This window comes from Nyctereutes procyonoides, unplaced genomic scaffold (genome assembly GCF_905146905.1).
Source record: "Nyctereutes procyonoides isolate TBG_1078 unplaced genomic scaffold, NYPRO_anot_genome, whole genome shotgun sequence".
In the NCBI taxonomy this organism is placed as follows: domain Eukaryota; kingdom Metazoa; phylum Chordata; class Mammalia; order Carnivora; family Canidae; genus Nyctereutes; species Nyctereutes procyonoides.
In genome coordinates this window covers 24,834,919-24,854,138 of record NW_026575159.1, presented here as the reverse complement: position 1 = coordinate 24,854,138, position 19,220 = coordinate 24,834,919, and the positions used below count along the sequence as shown (strand labels likewise).

At 49.7% G+C, this 19,220-nt stretch overlaps 2 protein-coding genes across 2 annotated transcripts in view; one reads left to right on the top strand and one right to left on the bottom strand.

Annotated features, from left to right (window-relative positions):
* Positions 1–333: 333 nt before the first annotated feature.
* Positions 334–19,220, bottom strand: part of TG (thyroglobulin) — a 247,711-nt gene continuing 228,824 nt past the window's right edge. Inside the window, exons 46-49 of the mRNA XM_055313866.1 lie at positions 18,055–18,162; positions 3,082–3,216; positions 1,377–1,567; positions 334–519 (exon numbers count right to left, since the gene is read on the bottom strand). Of these exons, the coding sequence (XP_055169841.1) occupies positions 419–519; positions 1,377–1,567; positions 3,082–3,216; positions 18,055–18,162 (535 nt within the window). The 3' untranslated portion in view covers positions 334–418. The remainder of the gene's footprint in view (positions 520–1,376; positions 1,568–3,081; positions 3,217–18,054; positions 18,163–19,220) is intronic.
* The window catches only part of SLA (Src like adaptor), an 87,356-nt gene continuing 75,774 nt past the window's right edge, over positions 7,639–19,220 (top strand). The window contains exon 1 of the mRNA XM_055313868.1: positions 7,639–7,751. The gene's annotated coding sequence lies outside the window, so the exon portion shown is untranslated. The remainder of the gene's footprint in view (positions 7,752–19,220) is intronic.

Here is a 19,220-nt window from a genome sequence, read left to right as displayed (position 1 = left end):
TTGGAAGGAAACAGCAACCTGGGATTCAAGCCTCAGGAAGGTTATTAAGGCATAGTTTGGTGTTGGGGTGCCTGGATGGCTCAGTTGGTTGTGTCTGCCTTCAGCTCAGGTCATGATCCCAGAGTCCTGGGATGGAGCCCCAATGCTTAGCACGGAGTCTGCTTGTCCCTCTCCCTCTGCCTCTGTGTTCTCTCTCTCTCTCTCTCTCTCTCTCTCAAATAAATAAATAAAATCATTTTTTAAAAAGAGATGTAGTTCGTTGTTTCCCAAGGACTGTCTTGAATTTACAAATCTGAGTCACCGATGGTTTACTGCATGCACTTTATTGAAAATTAGTGGCTATTTTAGAGAATAAGATGCCCTTGGTGGCAGGCTGAGGTGGGGCTGGCAGGCTGGGCAGGAGGGTCTTAGGAGATGGTCACTTGCTGTAGCTCTTGGAGCCTGGCTCTCCTATCAGCCCGGAGTCAGCTGGCTCGTCGTCCTCTTCACTTTCTGCTGACAGCTCTTGTTTGGCTTCATCTGAAAGAGGAGGGGCGAGGCTCATCCAGGTGGTTCAGGACTCCTCCCTCATCTCTTCCCCTCTGGCCCTAAGAGACCCCAGCCTCTGAAGGACCTTCCCTGTGAATGCTCAACAGAGGGGCATTTCCAGAGGTCAGGCACCAGGTTCATCACCAGGCTCTCGGGGCATCATAAGGGTACAATAGGACTTGGGTTCAACAGAGTGCCACTTGGCCTTGGAGGCTAAATGCAGTGTTGATTGTCTCAAACATGTTGGGCAAGGTCACATTCCTGCTAAATGTTGCACTCCTGTCATTCTGAAAACCTTCAGCCCTGCCATTCACCTCCCCGGAAGTCTTCTCAGACCCTCCCTCCGCTGGGCTCCCACTGGCTTGGGCACAGACTTCCACTGGGCAGGGACAGCTGAGGGTCATTTGCTAGGTTACATCACTCACTTTCTCCCTCTACCGGAAGCTTCTTAAGGGCATTGTATTATTCTGTATTCCCAGTGCCCTCAGTATGACTCAATGCCTCTCCTTAACGCTTACTCTGTAGGAAGTGCTCATAAAAGGTGATATTAGCCCACTTCTCTCCTGGCTAGACATCCCACTCCTGGGGCCCTGGGGTCCTCCTTGCCCCATGCCTCTCTCTCTCTCATTTTCCCCTCCAGGCCCCCCATCAGAGCAGGAGGTCCCCAGACTGGGAGCTCTTCATGAAGAAGGGCCATGCTGATGACTTTCCATGACTCAGTGGCTCCAGGACTTTCAACCCAGGCCTGGGCTGAACGTCCTGGAGCCACTGAGTGCATTAGATGCTACGGCCAAACTGCCCACCTGTCCACCTACTGCCTAGCCTCCCCGCCGCTCCTGCTTCCCCACCTGCCGCCGCCTTCAGAGACTGGATGTACTTGGCCCAGAAGGAGCAGTCAGTGCTTTTCAGGCCCTGGCGATTGGGGAGCAGGACACTGAACTCCTTGTAGCTCTCCCCGCCAGCGCGCGGGATGAAGTCAGGCCAGGGGGCTGCGAGCTCAGAGGCTTTCCTTGAGAACTCATGCGGGTAGTTGGGATTTCTGGGAAAACAAGAAGGAAACATCCAAGAAAGAAACATGTCTTTCCTTTTATCACTTGGGATCACTTTCCACTTGGGCTTGGTGTCTAAGGTCGTCACGCATCTTTAGGCAGCCAAGCAGGGTTTGGACCTGCCCGATCTCATTTCCTGGGCTGTGTTCTAACCTGTTTCCATTACACACCATTACAGGTAGAAAGGCCCATTTCTGGAAGAGGAAAGACAGGAGGTCATGACTCAGAAGCATTCCTCAGGAGCACACGTTGCCCTTCTGGCTCTTGAATGCTTATGAGGCCACCGTGTCCCCTTCTATCCTGGTAGCCTTTTATCAGCCAGTGCCTGGAGTGCCTTCATTTGTCCAAGACCTGGGCAGGAAGGTGGGGCCCCGAGCCAGGCACACTGGCCTGCCCCCATAAGCCATCTTCCCTATGAAGTGGATGCCATAACCTGTCACGCCCAGGTGCCCCTCCACGTCTGCCACCAGGCCCACCTCCCAATGCCCACCCCCCACCCTGACCTCCTGACATTCACCAAGCAAGGTACATTTCTCATCCCTTCCGCCCAAAGGTGCCTTTGCTTATACCCTCCCCTCCTAGGCACCTTCTGCTTGGCACCTTGGGTCTGAATATCCTGTTGTCCTTCAGAGCCCCTGCTTCGATGTCACTTCCCCAATGAAACATTTTCTAAATCTGAATGAAAAGAAATGTCTTTCCATGCAATTCCTACAACCAACTATATAAAGTTCTACTTTGCCCTGCCTTTATTTTTTTTTAATTTTTATTTTTTAAAGATTTTATTTATTTATTCATGAGAGACACAGAGAGAAGCAGAGACACAGGCAGAGGGAGAAGCAGGCTCCTCACAGGGAGCCTGATAAGGGACTCAATCCCAGGACCCTGGGATCATGATCTGAGCCAAAGGCAGATGCTCAACCGCTGAGCCACCCAGGTGTCCCTTTGTGCTGCTTTTAATTATGGTTGGATTTTATAATTCCGACTGTCAGTAGGTTACGGATGAAACATGATGACTTTTTCTTGGATGTTTTAACTGAATTCTATCATCTAAGACCATGGTCTCAACTTGGGGTGATTGTGCTTCCTGGGGGGCATCTGGCACCATCTGAGATATTTTGTTCTTACACCTGGAGTGAGGTGCTACTGGCATCTAGTGGGTGGAGACCAGAGAAGCTGCTGAACAGCCAGGGATACACAGGACGCCCTCACCACAAAGACTTTCCTGCCCTCACGTTTGTAGCACTGAGGTTCAGGGAACCTGATCCAGAGCCAGCGAATGGGGCTGAATGAAGGGGTGTGTGGCAGGAGCCTGCCTTTGCCGAGCTGAATCTACACAGAGGTCACTTGGGCCAGAAGAGGGGGCTCAGGACAGGGAGACCGGTGGCAGGTGACCGCAGCTTCTAAGAGGGGGATAGGGTGAGTCCATCAACACAACATGTGGCCTCTGTGTTCAGAGGGAGGGAGGCAGGAGAGAGGGTGGCAGCGGGCACACACGTCCACTCACCCAGATCGGACAAAGTTGGAAAAGAACTGCATGATTTTCAACGACAGGCTCTTCTCCTCCAGAGTAAACTGCCCCTCGTAGACAGGATAGAAGGGAAGCCCGAAGGCATACTGAACATCTGCCAGCAATTCCAGGCTGAGGAAACATGTGGAAATAAGAAGAAGCAAATGTTAAAGGAATAATAAACTTCTAGAAAAGCCAAACGAGCCCCGAACCCAATATTTCTTCCCCAAATGAAGACTTTTCTTTCTTTACGTTTAGGATGCTGGTTTAGGGCTTTGTTTGCTTAGTTGAGATTGGGTTTGGCCTTTAATCCAACGGCCCCCTTGGAGCAGATCCGAGACACATCTGTTGGTTGAGGTGTCCCCAGTGTGGAGCACTTACCTCCCTGGAAACAATGCCCACAAGCAACTTTCCAGGAGAATGCTCTTTTGATTGCAACCATGATTCTTGCATTGTCGATGGAACATTGTCGAAATAGCCTGTGTTATGAGCCCTGCTCTGTGTTAGCCCTTGTTCCTACGACTTACACTCTCACACCTGCTCAAGGGTGGCATTCATCCACATAGTCTGGTGCCCGGCTCATCATTGCTGGTCCATAACCACATGCTATGATTGAACTGAATAGCCGGTAAGCAGCAGGCAGGGGGGTTGGAAATGAGGACTTAGAGGCCAGACAAGTGGTTTGAGTGATCTGGGCTGGAGCTGGTACCAGGGGGACCAGCCCAGGAGTCCCGGGGGCCATGAGGAGGAATGCTGGGAGTGTCACAGTGAAAAAGCTGGAAGGGACTTCACAACTGTGTAGTAAGGAATTTGACTTTTCCCAAACAGAAGCCTGGCCTGTGCACCCTGTGGCTGATACCTTTGTTTAGGGCAGAGGCTCAGCTTGTTGGATTTTCTATAAATGTGGTCACACTCTTGAGCCTTAGAGTGGAGGCTGATCAGGCCAAAAGGCCATGTGACTTAGGGTCACATGGTATCAGTGGGTCTGGAGACTGAGATTAGCCGCGGGCGATCAATCAACTAATCAGTCATGCCTATGTAGCAGGGCGCTAATAAAACCTCTGACCACCAGGTGTGGGTGAGCCTCCCTGGCTGGTGCTACTCTGCATCCGCTGTCATACTCCAGTGCCAACATAGTAACCCCTCCTGAGTCCACAGGGAATGGACTGGGGAGCTCTGTGTTGAGAACCCTCTTGGGGTCTCTGCTGTGCCACTCTTCCTTTGTCTGGTCTTAATCCACATCCTTTTCTTGTATAACTTTAACCGTGAGCATAGCAGCTTTCACTGAGGTCTGTGAGTCTTTCTAGAGGGTGGTCAAGCCTGAGGATGGTTTGGGGAAACCCCTGAATTTGCACTTGCTGTCAGAAGTGAGCGGGGTCTAGTGTGGAGACTGCACTCTCCAACCTTGTGGTTGGCCCCAACTTATGGCAAGATCCAACTCTAATTATACAGACGAGGGCAACAAAGTCCAGAGAGGTTTCCTGACTTACCCAGAGGTGTACAGGGGGGTGGGATCAGGAGCACGGCTAAGGGTGTGACTTAATGGGAGGCGCCCAGCCCAGAGGCACCATCCGGGTCTTAGTGGAGAGGTCCATTTACAAGCTGGTGACCTCTGGCAAGCTATGTGGCCTCCCTGATTCCCTGCTTCGCCACCTGTGCAGCAGGTACCTAATTAAATAATGGCTTCTGGTCATCACGAAGACAAGAATAAGACGGTGAATGTATGTAGCAGGTGCTCATAAGGTAAGGGGAGTGCCCTTTCTCGTCCATCCTTCTACTTCCCATGTAATCAACTGTCATCAGGCTAACAGCAGTGTCTTGGGCCAGGGGCTCCCCAGGGGTTCTCGTCTGTGCTGGGACAGCCAGCAGAGACACCAAGGTGCTGGGAAAGGGCACAGGCTAGCTGGACTTCTGAGGGGCACAGGGGCCAAAATCCCTCCTGAGACCATAAGCATGATCACCAGGCACACATATGACTGTCAACAGGGCATAGAGGGAGAGGCCTGGGCCTAAGTCATGAGGCTGAGTCAGCTCAGTCACTCACTGCTGGCATAACCCTAGATGAGTCACTTGACTGAGGTCTTAGTTCATTCATCATGAAACACTGGGCTGAAGCAGCCACGGCATGTGCAAGCTGGTTACGAGTGCTTTTCCTAAGTGCCTATTAGGTATTAGGGTATTAGGATGGTTATTGTGCGTCGACACGGCTCCACGCTGGGAGGTATCGTAGAAGGAATGGGAGACGGTGGGAGATAAACAGGACTAAAGGCACCGGGTTAGGAGGGGAATTTCAATCACAGATGGTGGCATCTCTTTGCAACCAGTGTCAGGCACCCTGCATCCATTTAGGGAAGGTTTATACTTTATTTCTGAAAGCAGAGCAAGAAGTGGCAGTGGCATTGAAATTTGTACCTCCTGGCACCCGAAGAACTAAGTCTTATGTCCGGTTTGCCAGAAGTATCTGTGGTCAGGCCCAGACAAGAGCCTAAAGGATCCAGAGCTGAGTCCCCCAGACCCTACATCTTGTTCTCTGCTTAGCTGTGGGCAGAGGGCGAGGATCACTTAAAAGGACTAGTGACCCGGCTTCTCAGGGATGTTGTAAGACTCAGAGGGAAAAGGAACACAGAACACAAAACGACAGGAAGATAGAAGTCACAGGGGCAATAAAAATCAGCCCTCATGGACCCGCACTGTGTGACTGACAAGCCCCCTTCACCACGGTTATCTCTGGGGCCTGAGAGTAGATATTCTTGGAGGGATCCGTAGAGAATTTATGCTGGAGGAGGGGGGCTCAGAGAGGCCATTTTCTTGCCAAGGCCCCACACCAGGAAGCGGCGACGCCAGACCCACGCCAGGTGTGTGATCCCAAGGCCGGCGGAGCCCCCGGCCTCACCCCACCCCTCGGGGGCTGCGGGGGATCCAGGGCAGCCTGGTCTCCTTCCTCTGCCCACCCCCCAACCCCAGGCCTTGCTCCTTGCTCAGCCGTGTGGAGTTCGAAGGTGGCCCTCCGCTCAGAGTTTTCAGGGAAAGTGACCACATGAGTTTTCCACTGCTGCCCTCAGAAACGACCACAAAATGGCTCATATCAACCCAAACATACTATTTCACAGTTTCCGGAGTTCAAAGGTCTCCCTGGGCTAAAATCCAGGTGTGAGCAGATGCTGTGCCTTCTGGAGGGAGAATGCGCCTCCACTCATGGGTTATGATAGAACTCGGTTCCTTGACGTGGAGGATCCAGGTTCCCCTTTCCTCCCCAGAAACGTGTGAGCTGAAGGCCGTGGCCCACTCCCGGAGGCTACTGTTGGTGGCTCCCCTCCTCTGCCCTCAAAGCCAGCACGCCGGGGCTCTGACACACTTCTCTCCCTCCCTCTGACACTTTGAAGGACTCATGTCCTTAGGTTGGGCCCCCCTGGATAATCCTGAATAATCCCCCATCTCGAGTCTGAACCACATGTGCCAAGTCCCTTTGCCACATAAGGTAACCTGTCCCTTCATTGCGGGCTTGGGGGGTTAGGACAGGAACCTTTTGAGGGGCCACCGTTCTGTCTACAACAGTGGTCTTGTCTGCCATTTCTCCCAAAGAAAGAAATGCTGTGGTGAACAGAGTCCAAACCCTAGCTCGATCTCAGTATCTGTTAAGTCTTGGACAAGATGCATAGTCTTCTTGGGCCTCGGTGTTCTCATGTGTACAAGAGTGACACACTCATGGTTCCAAACAGCGAGCGAGGTGTAGCCATAAAACATGTCAAATCTCTCACTCAGCTTCCAGCTCATACAAGCATTCCTTTTTCCTTGTCACCTGTGAGAAACACCCGAAAACTTATGAACAGGGAGACTGTAATCCGAGAGTTCCATTGCAGGGTTCCAGAGGGCCAAGAGTTATATGGGAACTTGTATGTGAAATGGTGTGACACTGCGTATCGACACTTTCTTGGGAGAGCCTTCAGAGCTTTTCTCACATTCTCAAGAAGATCTGTGCCTGTTAATATCATCATTCTGGGGAGCCTGGGAGGCCCAGTCGGTGAAGCGTCCGACTCTTGACTTAGGTTCAGGTCATGAACTCAGGGTCGGGAGCTCGAGCCCCACGATGGGCTCCACAGTGGGCAGGGAGTCTGCTTGAGATTCTCTCTTTCTCTCCCTCTCCCTCTGTTCCTATTTGTCATAAATAAATAAATAAATAAATAAATAAATAAATAAATAAATAAAACAATTGCCTTTTGCCAATTTCCGTGGTGTAAGTTTTCCTGCCACAGAGAATTTCAAACTACCAAGGTGACATCATGGAGCATGGGGTTTGGGGAAAGATAGCTCTTGTGAATGGGTGTGGGTCACCGCCAGCTGTCACAGAGACCCCAGCAGGTCACAGAGCACTGCTTTTGGGAGAAGGCCTGTCCTTCCAGCCCATCCCATCTGTTTAATCTGAGAGCCTGTTGTGTACGAGGACCTCTGCTTTGTTTTTTTCCCTAGCAGGGCTGATCTTTATCAGGATGCTGGAGTTATTTTGAGCAGTTTAAGGCAGACATTTGGAGGAAGGGCAGACAGTGTGAGCCAGTGGAAGACAGCATGTGGGATCAGAGGACCCTGGGCCCCAGCTGAGAGAGTTCCAGGGCATTTGGATTCAGTGTCAGCAGAGCGAGACGACAAAGAACACTCCAGGGATGGACAAGGTAAAGGGAGAAATTTGGTAGCTGACTGGCCGCGGTGCTGGCAGGTTGGGGCTCATAGTTCACACGTGTCGATTTGGCTTCTTTGTTCTGTGCTGGGGGTGATCACGTACATTCAGACCTGTGGTGGTCACGTGGGCATGTGGTCAAGCTGGTGTTACTTAGCTTTTAGTTGTCACTTGCCGTCTTTGGTAAGAACACTCCAGTCAACCTTTCCCTCAGCTGACAGCTACTCACTCGTCCCAGGCTGTGGCCGGGTCTGGATCTCCTCATCGTCACAGGTGGACATGGGGATGATGAGAGCTCCCTGCCTGAGTCAGCTCCAACCCCATTCTTGGTTTTCCTGTCTGTAAACAGGGTCTGATCACCTCTGTTCAGCCTTCCACATAGCATCCCTGGATGGTCCTCAACTGTTATGAATGGAAATTCCTCTAAAAATGACAAATTGTTATCCCAGGAAGAGCTATTGTTGCTGATGCTGGTGATGCTATGTTGAGCCGGGAAGAGTTGACCAGCCACGTGTCTCGGGGATGACTTTGTGTGTGTGTGTGTGTGTGTGTGTGTGTGTGTGTTTGAATACAGCTCAGTGAGGATAGGGCCAACACACTGGACAGTCAGAGCAAGACCCTACCAAGCCATGTGTGCCCAGGGCCTGCTGCGTGTGGTGCTCTGAACAGGTGCTGGGGAGAAGAGAGGTGTAAGCCAGCCATCTGGCACGGCTCTCGGTCTAACAGGCAATGCAGAGAAGCTGATATTTTTTCATTTTTTAAAGATGTAGGATAGATAGATATCAAAGGGTGAGATTATTTACAACACCTACAAGAAGAGAGAGAGAAGCGATGCCACCTGTTTCAGGGAAAGGCATGAAGAGGAGTTCAGGGAAAGACAGAGAGAGGAAATCCTCAGGGTTGACCTGCACCTTGAAAAACAAGTAGAGGTTTAGGGAGTGGGTGAGGCGGGGAAGGGCTTTTTGAGGGGAGTCATGGGGTGGCTTCTATGAGCAAAGCCAGGGAAGTGTGGCAGGGCAGGGACCCCCTGCAGTAGGTAACAGATTCCCAAAGCTCTGGGTCTTGTCTATTGTCCTGAGAAGCGCATCACACTGAAAAGTAAAATTGGGATTTTTCCTGGTCCAGGGAATCCCCGAGTTTGGGGTTGACTACACTGCAGGTCCCGCAGGTCCTTCAGCTCGGGTTCTGTGGAAGGTGTGAGTACCAAGGCCGGAGGAATCGAAGGCCACATCTTCAAGGAGATGGGGGGGGACATCGGCGGCTTCTAAGCAAGTGAGCTGCAAGCTGTGTTTCTTCTAGAATCATCCCTGGAGTGGCGTGGGGAGAAAGACTTGAATTGAGATATCATGGGCTTGCTGCATTTGTCCAGGGCAGGCGGCAGGTTAGTTCTGTTTACATCATGCTCCCCAGCCTTCCTGTTTGGCCATCCTCATCATCTGAGATCCCTCTGGTGTGCGCTGCAGGGAGGCCAGGCTGCATTCTGGTCAGCCACTAGCCACATTTCAGAGACAAGCTCCTGACTTGAGCTCTGCTTCTGGTGGAGTCCATGACCATTTGGGGCTGATTAGGGAGCATGAGGAGCTAGGCAGTGTCCCCAGAGGGAATGACCCTGGCTGGGCTCCCTTCAAGGTGAGGAGAGCCAGGGGGTAGGTTGTTCCTGTAAGGACCACTGACCACAGGTTGAAGAGGCTTGTGCTGTAGAGAGGCTCCCTGCTCCAGCCCATCTGATCCACTGATATGAGAGCCTGTTTTTCCAGACATCTATCCCCGTTGTCCTATCTGCAGGAGGAAGTTTGTTGACCTCATCCCCATTAAAATATACTCCCTTTCTTATCTCTAGCTGGTATCTCTAAATAACTTCCTCCAACGGAAACTCCGAAACTCAGGAGGGAGCAAGAAGGAATGGAAATCCATTTGCTTCCCAGGCTTTTTATTTTTATTTTTATTTTTTATTTTTTATTTTAAGGAGTTGAGACAGTGTTAACTAACTTAAAATGAGAAGCCTGGGACTGTGCTTCTCTTGGGGCCAATCTAATATGCAAAAGTTTAGTTCTGCCTATAAAATATCAGGAGGCAATTGCGTACTTTACAAATGGCTTTTGTTTTGCAAAAAGATTCAGCATGTATTCTTTAAAAAAAAAAAAAAAGAGGAGCTCTCTGATTTACTTTAAGTAATACAACCCTTTCCTCAGCCCCAAATGAAATACTTGAATATTTTCAGCTCCCAAAGCCCAGCAAAGCTGAATGATAATGCCGGTTTGTGGTAGAGGCAAAGCTTTCGGTGGACCTGGTATGTGAACATGGACATTTTGTTTGTTTTAAATTATTTTAAAAATAAAATCTACAGCCAATGTGGGGCTCAAACTCATGACCCCAAGATCAAAAGTCCCATGCTTTACTGACTGAGCCAGTCAAGCGCCCCAAAACTTGGACATTTTATTTCCCACATAAAGCATAAAGACCACTGCTCAGAAAAGGCTGAATTTTCCAGGCCCGACGCATTCCTTCTCACCAGGAAGTTCTGTGTTTACCAAGAGCCAACTGTGTTTGTCTCAAACCTGTTTATGCCAGTTGTATTTGTCTTTGTAATTATAGAACTTAATTAATTAAATATCACGTGGGTACCCCATTTTCAAGAAACCAAAGCTGGAAATCATAGGCCATGCATTACGTTCACGGTTTTGCAAGAATTTCAAAGGGAGCACTTTCTGACTCGAGCTTCCCACCCTGCCCTGACAGATTACTAGATGAATCCACTTTTTTGTGCACCGAGAGACAGTAGTATATTTAAGGTATATCCCTACCTTCTCCTTTTCTCATCAGTTTTTGTCATAACTGACTTTTCTGATTAACCAACTGATCATCACACTGAACAACAGGATTCCTATTCTATGTTCTATTAAAAAACACACCTGGTTTTCATTGAGCTGTTTTCAGTGAGAAAGAAAAGACCAATGTGCACTTCATAGGGCAGTTTTTTGAACTTACTCTGCTTACTGTGAGTGCATTGTCTGTTCTCTGCACCTCATCCTGAGGTGTTCATCAGTCTCACCCCCTAATTATAATGTTCACCCCAAGGGGACAGCCTCTCTCTATCCATCTCTAGGATCTGGGTCACAGGCAAACATTTGTTGAATCCATGTTGAAAAGGACACATGGCACCAGCCCTTCGATATCACCAGGTTGGAGGGGTCAGTTCTAGAAAATGATTTACCTCCATCTTTACTGGTAAATCATCGTGTTAATCACACCAGATGTAGCCAGGCCAATGGACTCAATTCAAGAATCCAGCCACTTAATATTTTCTTTGGTTTGCTAATTCCAGCAAACTCAACAAGACAGTCAACTAAAAAGATAATATTTTGAATCTGGAATGTTAAATGCCTCTGGAATGCACACACATGTCTAGCATGCAAATGTAGTGGCGTACAAAATGTCTTGAGTCTAGAATTTATGACTTTGTTTTCTAGGGTTGGGACAATTTATAAAGGAAGAACATTACTGCCTCTTAAGTCATTTTGATTTTTTTTTTCTTCTTAGGGTCTTATTTTTCCAGAGGCAAAAGTAACCTTAATATTGAACATTTAGAATAGGCCAGGTTTTTGACATACATTGACTTGAATCTTCATACTAGGAGGTAGATGTATCTATACCCATTTTGTAGGTGGGGAAACTGAGAAAAAATCTTGCTCAAATGCAGGTAGTTAATGAACGAAAGAGATGGAATCAAAACCCCAGTTGATCTAACATTAAAGGATGAGTTCTTCCATTAGGCTGAACGGCTTCTCCCCAAGTTAAAGAATTGTCCGGCATCCTACATGGATGTGTAATCCCAAGATCCCTACCCCATTCCCATTCAAAGAGAAGTCAAGACCCATCTCTCTGAACTGCCTTCTGCACTGTTAAAGTGTGGGAATGATATCTCGGGACTCTGGAACTAAGGACTTTGAAACAAGGCCTTGACCGCAGCACACAATTCAAGCACGACAGCCCACACACAGCCCCACAGTGAATTTCCATGGAAACTCTGAACTGGCATCAGGGATCTTATGATGAAGGGCCCCCATATGGCCTCTGAAGTGGCCACAGCTCCTCTCTCAGTGGCTGGTACCCAGAAACCACCTCCTCTGTGGTTGTTTTCTCTGGGACCTGTTCATCTGCAATGTGGATTCTTTCAGCATAACCCATTAAACAGTGTTGGAAGTCACCTAACACGAGCACCAAGTTTATGCTGGGCAGTTAGCTGGGCAGTCTGCACATACTGCCTTACTTAATACTGACACACTCCTACAGTTGTGTTATTACTAGCTCCATCACCTAAATGAGGAAATGGAAGCTTCAAGAGGTTGTCACCAGCCCAGAGGTATGCAGTAAGTGGTGCACCTAGGTAGAGCTATCTAAGGACGGGCAACATCAGAGAGTCATTCAGTGTCCCCTTGCACACCTGCTGGGACCCGGCTCCCAGAATAGGCTTGTAGGGAGGGTCCCCCAGACCCGGGCTGGCCAGGAGGTCTGGAGGTCCTTTGGCCAAGGGCTGCAGAGAATGGAGTGAGGGCTCCTCCCGAGAAGACACTTGGACCACTCTGTCCTTTGGAAGGGGCTGGTTCAAGAGAAGGAAGTCAACTGAGAATCCACAAGTTGGCAAAGCAGGAGACTGGCAGGGAGGGAAGCATCCTAGCTGAGTTCGGGAAGTGGTGCCTGGAGACAGAGCCAGCCTGAAGATCCCCCTTGGCCTCTGACTTGGGAAGGGAAGTTCACAGCCCTGCGGGTGTGAACAGGGGAAAGAGGCCTGTCAGCCTTCCAGGTCAGCTGGGTGCACCAGTCACGCTCCATTCCCCTGGTGCACCACGGTCTGCCTGGACGGGCTCCCACGGGGTCAGGGGCAGTGTGTGCGGGTGGATGAGTCCGGCACTTATGAGGGACAAGCCTGGGAAAGGGGCTGCCTCTTCCCTCAGGTGCTATTAGTAATAACCTCCACTTTGGTGGAATCCTCCAGTGGTTTTCCACAGGGAGATTTTGCCTCCCTGGGAGACATTGGCCATGTCTGGGGACATTTTTGGCTGTTCCAACTATGGAGGTGCTTCTGGTATTGAGTGATGGAGGTTGGAGATACTGCCAAACATCACACACAATGCACAGGATAGCCTGTCCCAACAAATAATTAGCCACCTAAAATGCCAATAGTGCCAGGTCGAGAATCCCCGGATTATGTCAGCATTGAAAATCCCTTTTCCTGATACAGAGGGCGCTACAGGTAGTAACCATGGAGGAAACTGGCCCCAAATCTCTCCAGTGAACAGAGTTCAGCAAAAGAAAGCTGGTAAGTTTTATCCTCATGTCAATAGCCTTGGAAACTAAAGCTGCCCAGTATTCCTTGCACACATACACACAACCATACACAGACACACACACACACACACACACCCTAAATGCAGACACTGTTCCTCTGAACCCTTCTAGCCATGTTATGGGACAAGAGCTATTACTTTCCCCTTGTATAAGAGAGTATGCACTGAGGCCCAGAGAGGTTAAGCAGCTTACTCAAGGTCACACAGCTAGTAAGCGGACTTAGCCATGGTAGACACTCAAAGGGTATAACTGAAGAAGAAAAAAAAAAACTGGAGAGAGGGCAAATGACAAGGTTTGGGTCTAGATGGCCACTGACTGGCCCTTTATCTCAAACTTTTTTTGTCTCTTTATCTATAAAACGAAGGAGTCAGGTGAAACCATCTTCCATATTCTGTGATTCTTTGAATCTAACCCTTAAAATGGAACCTTCTCGCACACTACAGGTTTTAGTGTCTTTGTATCCTCTCCCATCCACTCCACCTACCCTTTCCTTGCAGACGCTGGCCCTCAATCTCAAGGATGAAAATCTCATCTAGAGTCCAGGTGCAGTGACAGGACCATGCTATCTATGCTGGGATCAATTAACAAGAGTCTTAAGAAAGTGGTAATTTATTGCGTTTTTGTGCACTTGCTATGCCAGGAAAGCTAATATATGCTCACAGAAATGGAGCTACAAGACAGATGGCTGAAAATGTACGGCAGGCACATATATTTTAAGTCCGTAGGTTTGAGCCAGAAATAAATGAGAGGTGTGACAGCTCCAAGGAAGAGTGAGAGAGACGTCTTTTCAGGCAAAAAGGATACACTTGCCAACGATTAAATGGGCTAGTTTCCATGATTCATTCATTGGTTTCAGCGTCTACTATGTGGATGGCATCTTCCCATGACGGTGGTGGGGGAGATGCCATAGACACAAAGGGCTGTCAAGAAGGCGCTCTGAAGGGCCCGGATAATAGGATGACCTCAGTGCTTTCAGTTTGCCAGACCTCATTCTGTGTGCAAATTCATTATCACAGTGACCCTCCGAAGCAGGTGCCATTATCATGCTGGGCAAAGAAACGGGGTCACCAAGGAGGCTAAGTGACTTGCGTTGGGTTTCTAACTGAGTTAGTTGGCCCAGAGAGTCTGCTGTCTCCAGGATACCTCCTGCCTCCAAACACATAGCAACAGCTCTGCCTGAGAAATGTCTGAGTGCCTCTGAGCATCACTGTCCTCCCAACTGGTAGATTGTGACAGATGCAAGTCACTTGCCGGTGACTGAACTTAGTGCGGCTTCATAAACTCGATGCTTTACTTGGAGCTCAGGCTCTAAGGTATAGAGGATGTTGCTCTCCACCTGCCACGGCCCTCGGGCCAGGGTGCCACTGAGCCCAGTGACGAATTAGTGTTCCTGATCTCGCCTACCTCCCTTGTTCCCATTTTGTAGATGGCAAAACTGATCCCCAAGGAGCCTCCAAAGCAGAGTGGAAAGGATTCATTCCTCACCTGCCATATGAGGTGGTTGGATTGGCTTCAGCATGACTTTCTGAGCACCTGCTACTCTGTGCCAGGAGGGTCCTTGGGTCCTCAGGCACAGCAACTGTGAGGACCCAAGAGGCACTTTGGGAGGGTCTGGCTCATGAGTGTGGCTTCTTTTCATGGGGCGGTGGGGGCAGTGGGGGTGGTGGGGACCCTGCATCAGCACAATGGAGCCGTGTCTGTGGAGCCCCGGAGGAGTGCAAGGATGCTCTTCAGCAGCAGAGAAACCCAAACCAGCCATGAGAGACTGGACACATGATTTGGAGAATGTTCCAGGAGCCCACTTCCGAGGACCACTCTATTCCCAGGTCTGAGACAGACCACTCTGGGCCCTTGCCGCACACAGGAGCCTCACCAGCAGGACTCTTACTTTAGAGAGAAGGGCAATGCTATGGGTTGAATGGTATCCCTTAAAAAAAATATGCTGGAGCTCTAACCTTGGGACCTCAGAACATGGCCTTCTTTAAAAATAAGTTAAAATGAGGGCTTAGGGTGGGCCTCAATCCAATATGACTGGTGTTGGGATGAAAGGGGGAGATGTGGACACAGACACAGAGGGAAGATGGCCATCCACAAGCCAAGGAGTGCCACAGGCTACCAGAAGCTAGGAGAACGGCCTGGAACAGAACCTTCCCTAGAGCCTACACAGGGAGCATGACCCTGCTGACACCTTGATTTCAGACTTCTGGCCTCCAGAACTGTGAGACAATTCATTCCTGTTGCTCTAAACCACCAGGCATGGGGTAGGTCGCTACGGCAGCCCCAGGAGACTAATACGGGTGGGGTGAAAGCATTATTGATCCTGGCTGGAATCACATGGATCCTTCTGTCTTGTTTTGCTTTGATCATTCTTGTCCTCAGGGAGCAGAGAGATGCCTTTCTGGGTTTGCCACTGTATACTGTGGAGGCCACCAGCATGTGAACAGTTTTTAAGGCTTTTGAGGGACTTACTGCAAGAGCTTCAGACCTGTTGTAATCTGTGCCTTAAAAGGGAGGAAGGGGGAGAACCAGAATCCTGTGCTGGGTGCAAATCCTGGGAGCCCTGGCATTCGGGATACAAGGCTGAGGCTTGTTCTACGAACAACTCCCCATGCCGAGCCTCTGGGCAGTGGGTGCCACTGGGTGACTAGGGCTCCTTTCATCTCCACCCAAACCATTGCTCTCTTCACTGTCCCTTCTCTCCAAATACCTTCTTACCAGAACCTTCACCTGTCACTTATTTTCCTTCTGACAATGTGGGGACAGTTGCTTGAATCTGGGAAGTGAATGGGGTTAGAATTATAAATAGTTCTAAGCAGAGAGACAGAAAGATTGTAAGGTTTAGTGGAAAGAGAGTTTGGGGGTTCAGAGAAGGTGTGAGTGGGTCATTGCTCTACAACTAACTGTTGCTCGTCCTTGGGGAAATCACATGGAACTCCTCGAGCCCCAGACTCTTCAACTGTCCCATAGCAATGACCATTTCAAGCCTGCCAACCTCACTAGGGTTCTAGATTTTTTGTTCTTGCAAGTGTTATATGAATTGATTAGTCCATCAGGGGGAACCAGGTAAATAATGAGTGCTGAGGGGCACTAGAATGCCTTAAGGACTGTCTTAGTTTGCTATAGCTGCTGTAACAAACTACCACAAACTTGGTGGCTTCAAACAACAGATATTTACTATCTCACACTTCTGGGGGCCAGAAGCCCCAGATCGGTTTCCTGAAGCCTAAACCAAGGTGTTGATAGGGCCGTGCTCCATCTGGAGACTCTATGGGAGAGGCCATTTCTTGCTCCTGCAGCTCTTGTAGATTCTTCTGCGGAATCTGATGGAGTTTGGTGGATTCTTGGCTGGTGTTTCTTGGCTTACAGGTGCATCACTCCAATGTCTGCCTCCATGGTCTTGTGGCCTTCCCCTACTTTTAAGTATCTTCCCCAGCCTCTCTCTTGTAGAAACACTTGTGATTGCATAAAGGGCCCACCAGGAGAATCTTCCCGGGTCAAGGTCTTTAATGTAATCACATCCACAAAGCCCCCTTATTGGTAACATTTATAGATCCCCAGGGTTGGGATGTGGCATCTTAGGCATATTCAGCCCATTATAGGGAGTAGCCCAAATATAATGAGAGGTTATATATGTTTGCCAGAGTTCCCTTGATGCCATTGCAGAGTAACACAGGCTAAAGCCCTGTAACAGCCAGATAATTTATGTGCCAGATATTATTAATGCCAACCCTGCCAAGGGAAACTATTATCCTCGTTTAGGAGATGAGGAGACTGAGGATCAGAGAGGCAAAGGAGCCTGCCCAACTCTGCACAGCCTGCAGGCGGTAGGGCTCTAAAGTTGGCATTCTCACACCCATCTCCCTGTTGCCCGAAAAACAGACCATACATGTAGGGGATTGATAGTCTTGCTCAACACAACAGGCCTGGCTTCCAGTCTCAGAAACAAGGGAAACAGCTCTGGCATCTTTTGGAGACCTGACCCCTGACCTTCTGTAATCTAAGCATGCTTAACCATCAGGACACCACATAATCTTCCACCCTTGGCCGGGCATTAGGTCTTGCCAAAGAAGCTCCAATCCGAAGTAACTAATCTGATGGGATTTATGGGAGTCACACCAGATTATATGGGAAGTCGCTGGCCCGGCTGGGAAGGGGCCTGGCTCAGGACTGGAAGGTCATGACAAAGTAGAGCACATGATCCCACAGTCCTCTCTAATGCCCTGACATCCATCCGCCCCACTACCCTCCTGGCCCTGCTCTCCCCCTGGCAGACATCAGATGTGTCCCCCACCACCCAGCCTCTCTGTTTCCATTGTTCTTTATTTTTACTCTTGTCCTTGGCTTCTGGAATAAACAGAGCTACCTTCTGTGCCCTCTGGTTGCTCCTTTGCTTATCATGGGCTCTCTTTCACTTGCTTATTATTTCTATTTCCATTGTGATTATGATTTTGCACCTGAGACTTATCGTAAAGTACATAGAGTGTATTTTGGAAGTAGGGATGGTGTATAGATTAGAGGTCAACAAAACTTTCCTTTTGTTGCCAAAAAAACCCAAAAAAACAAAAAAAAACAACCTTTTATACTTTGAAAAAGCCATTTTCCTAAGTGAAGCGAAGTGCTCGGGTTTCGGAGGTGTAAATATGTAGGATTAATAAAGAAGCCTCCTCCCCAAGCCAGGTCAATCCATTAACAGCTAATGTTCGAATGCCAAAGCGCCCCCTCTATCTGCTATTTTGCCCGCCCTCCCAACAATACTGTGAGAGGGGGTGGCTATCACTATTCACCCATTTCTCAGACACTACAGACCAAGTCCAATGTCACTGAGCCAGCACTTGGACCTCAGTCCTGTCCTCTGTCCTCTGCCTCCCTGAGGGTCACAGAATTCACATGGAGCCCTGCTTGATGCCCTTCGCCTGCCAACACCCGCTGTGGCCACGCAGCCACCTTACCTGCGGTGGTCATAGCTTTCGGGAGCATGGTACATGAAGACATTTCCTCGGGCTCTCCTTGCCCAGTGGCTGGCCATGTCGATTACAGGACAGGTGATAAAGTAATCTCTGGTCAAATGAGGACAGAGGAGGGAGTTTTGTTATGCATAGTTCTAGAGACAACTGTCCCGGGTATATGCTTCTTCCAGGCGAGGGTCTCCCGGACCACCAGGCCCCTCCGCACGGGCCTGCAGAGAACACAAACTCCTTGCTCTGCCTAGTGTCCCTCTCACCACAGCTGGCTCTGCTGGTTTATGGCCAGCCCAGATCACACAAGAGACCCGTGGAGGCAAGCATCTTCCCAGAACATCAATTTCAAAGATTCGGGAGCAAAACACTTTCTAGTAAAATAATTGCAATGTACCGTGGCGCAGGACATAAAATGATTGTACATTGTGAAGGAAGGCAGAGGAAATACCCTCCAGGATATTTCATGCATATGATGCCTTTAGACCAATGGCTCTCAACTGAGGACACCCCCACCTGCAGTGGACATTTGACAATGGTTATCACAGCTGGAGAGGAAAAGGTTCTTACTGGCGTCTAAGGGGGTAGGGACCAGGAGTGTTGCTGAACATCTGACAATGCCCAGGACGGACCCCACCACAAGGAATTATCTACCTGGAATGTCAATAGTGAGGAGGATGAGATCCCTGTTCTAGATTCCCAAAGCTCCACATTTGTTCCCTGTCTAGGGGTGACGGGAACACATTTCAGAAGCACCAGCTTGCAACGGCGGGTCGTGCGTGGGCTGCTGCTCAAGCTGTGAGCTGTAGGAGGCGCCAGGCCTTGTCAGAACCACAGACCTCAGGCGGCCTGGAGCCCATCAGGTTCTGGATCCCAGCCAGTGGTCCCCGCATCTCCTTGACCATCCTTCCCCTCATCTGAGAAATGAGGCCCAGGGGACTCACCCCAGAGGGATTTTGTAACAACTGCGGTTGCTATCAGCTGTGGAGGTCCCTCAGTGAGGAGGGACTGTGCACCCCTCTTTTCTGGCTCATCTCAAGATGAGCGAGCTCCTTTGTTGAGTCTGGAGGGCAGCTGGAGTGTTTCTGGGAAGGTCTCTAAGGTGGGGTGGGGCCAGCCACTGGGGTCTGGAAGGGCACATGAGGCAGCCAGGCTTCCTC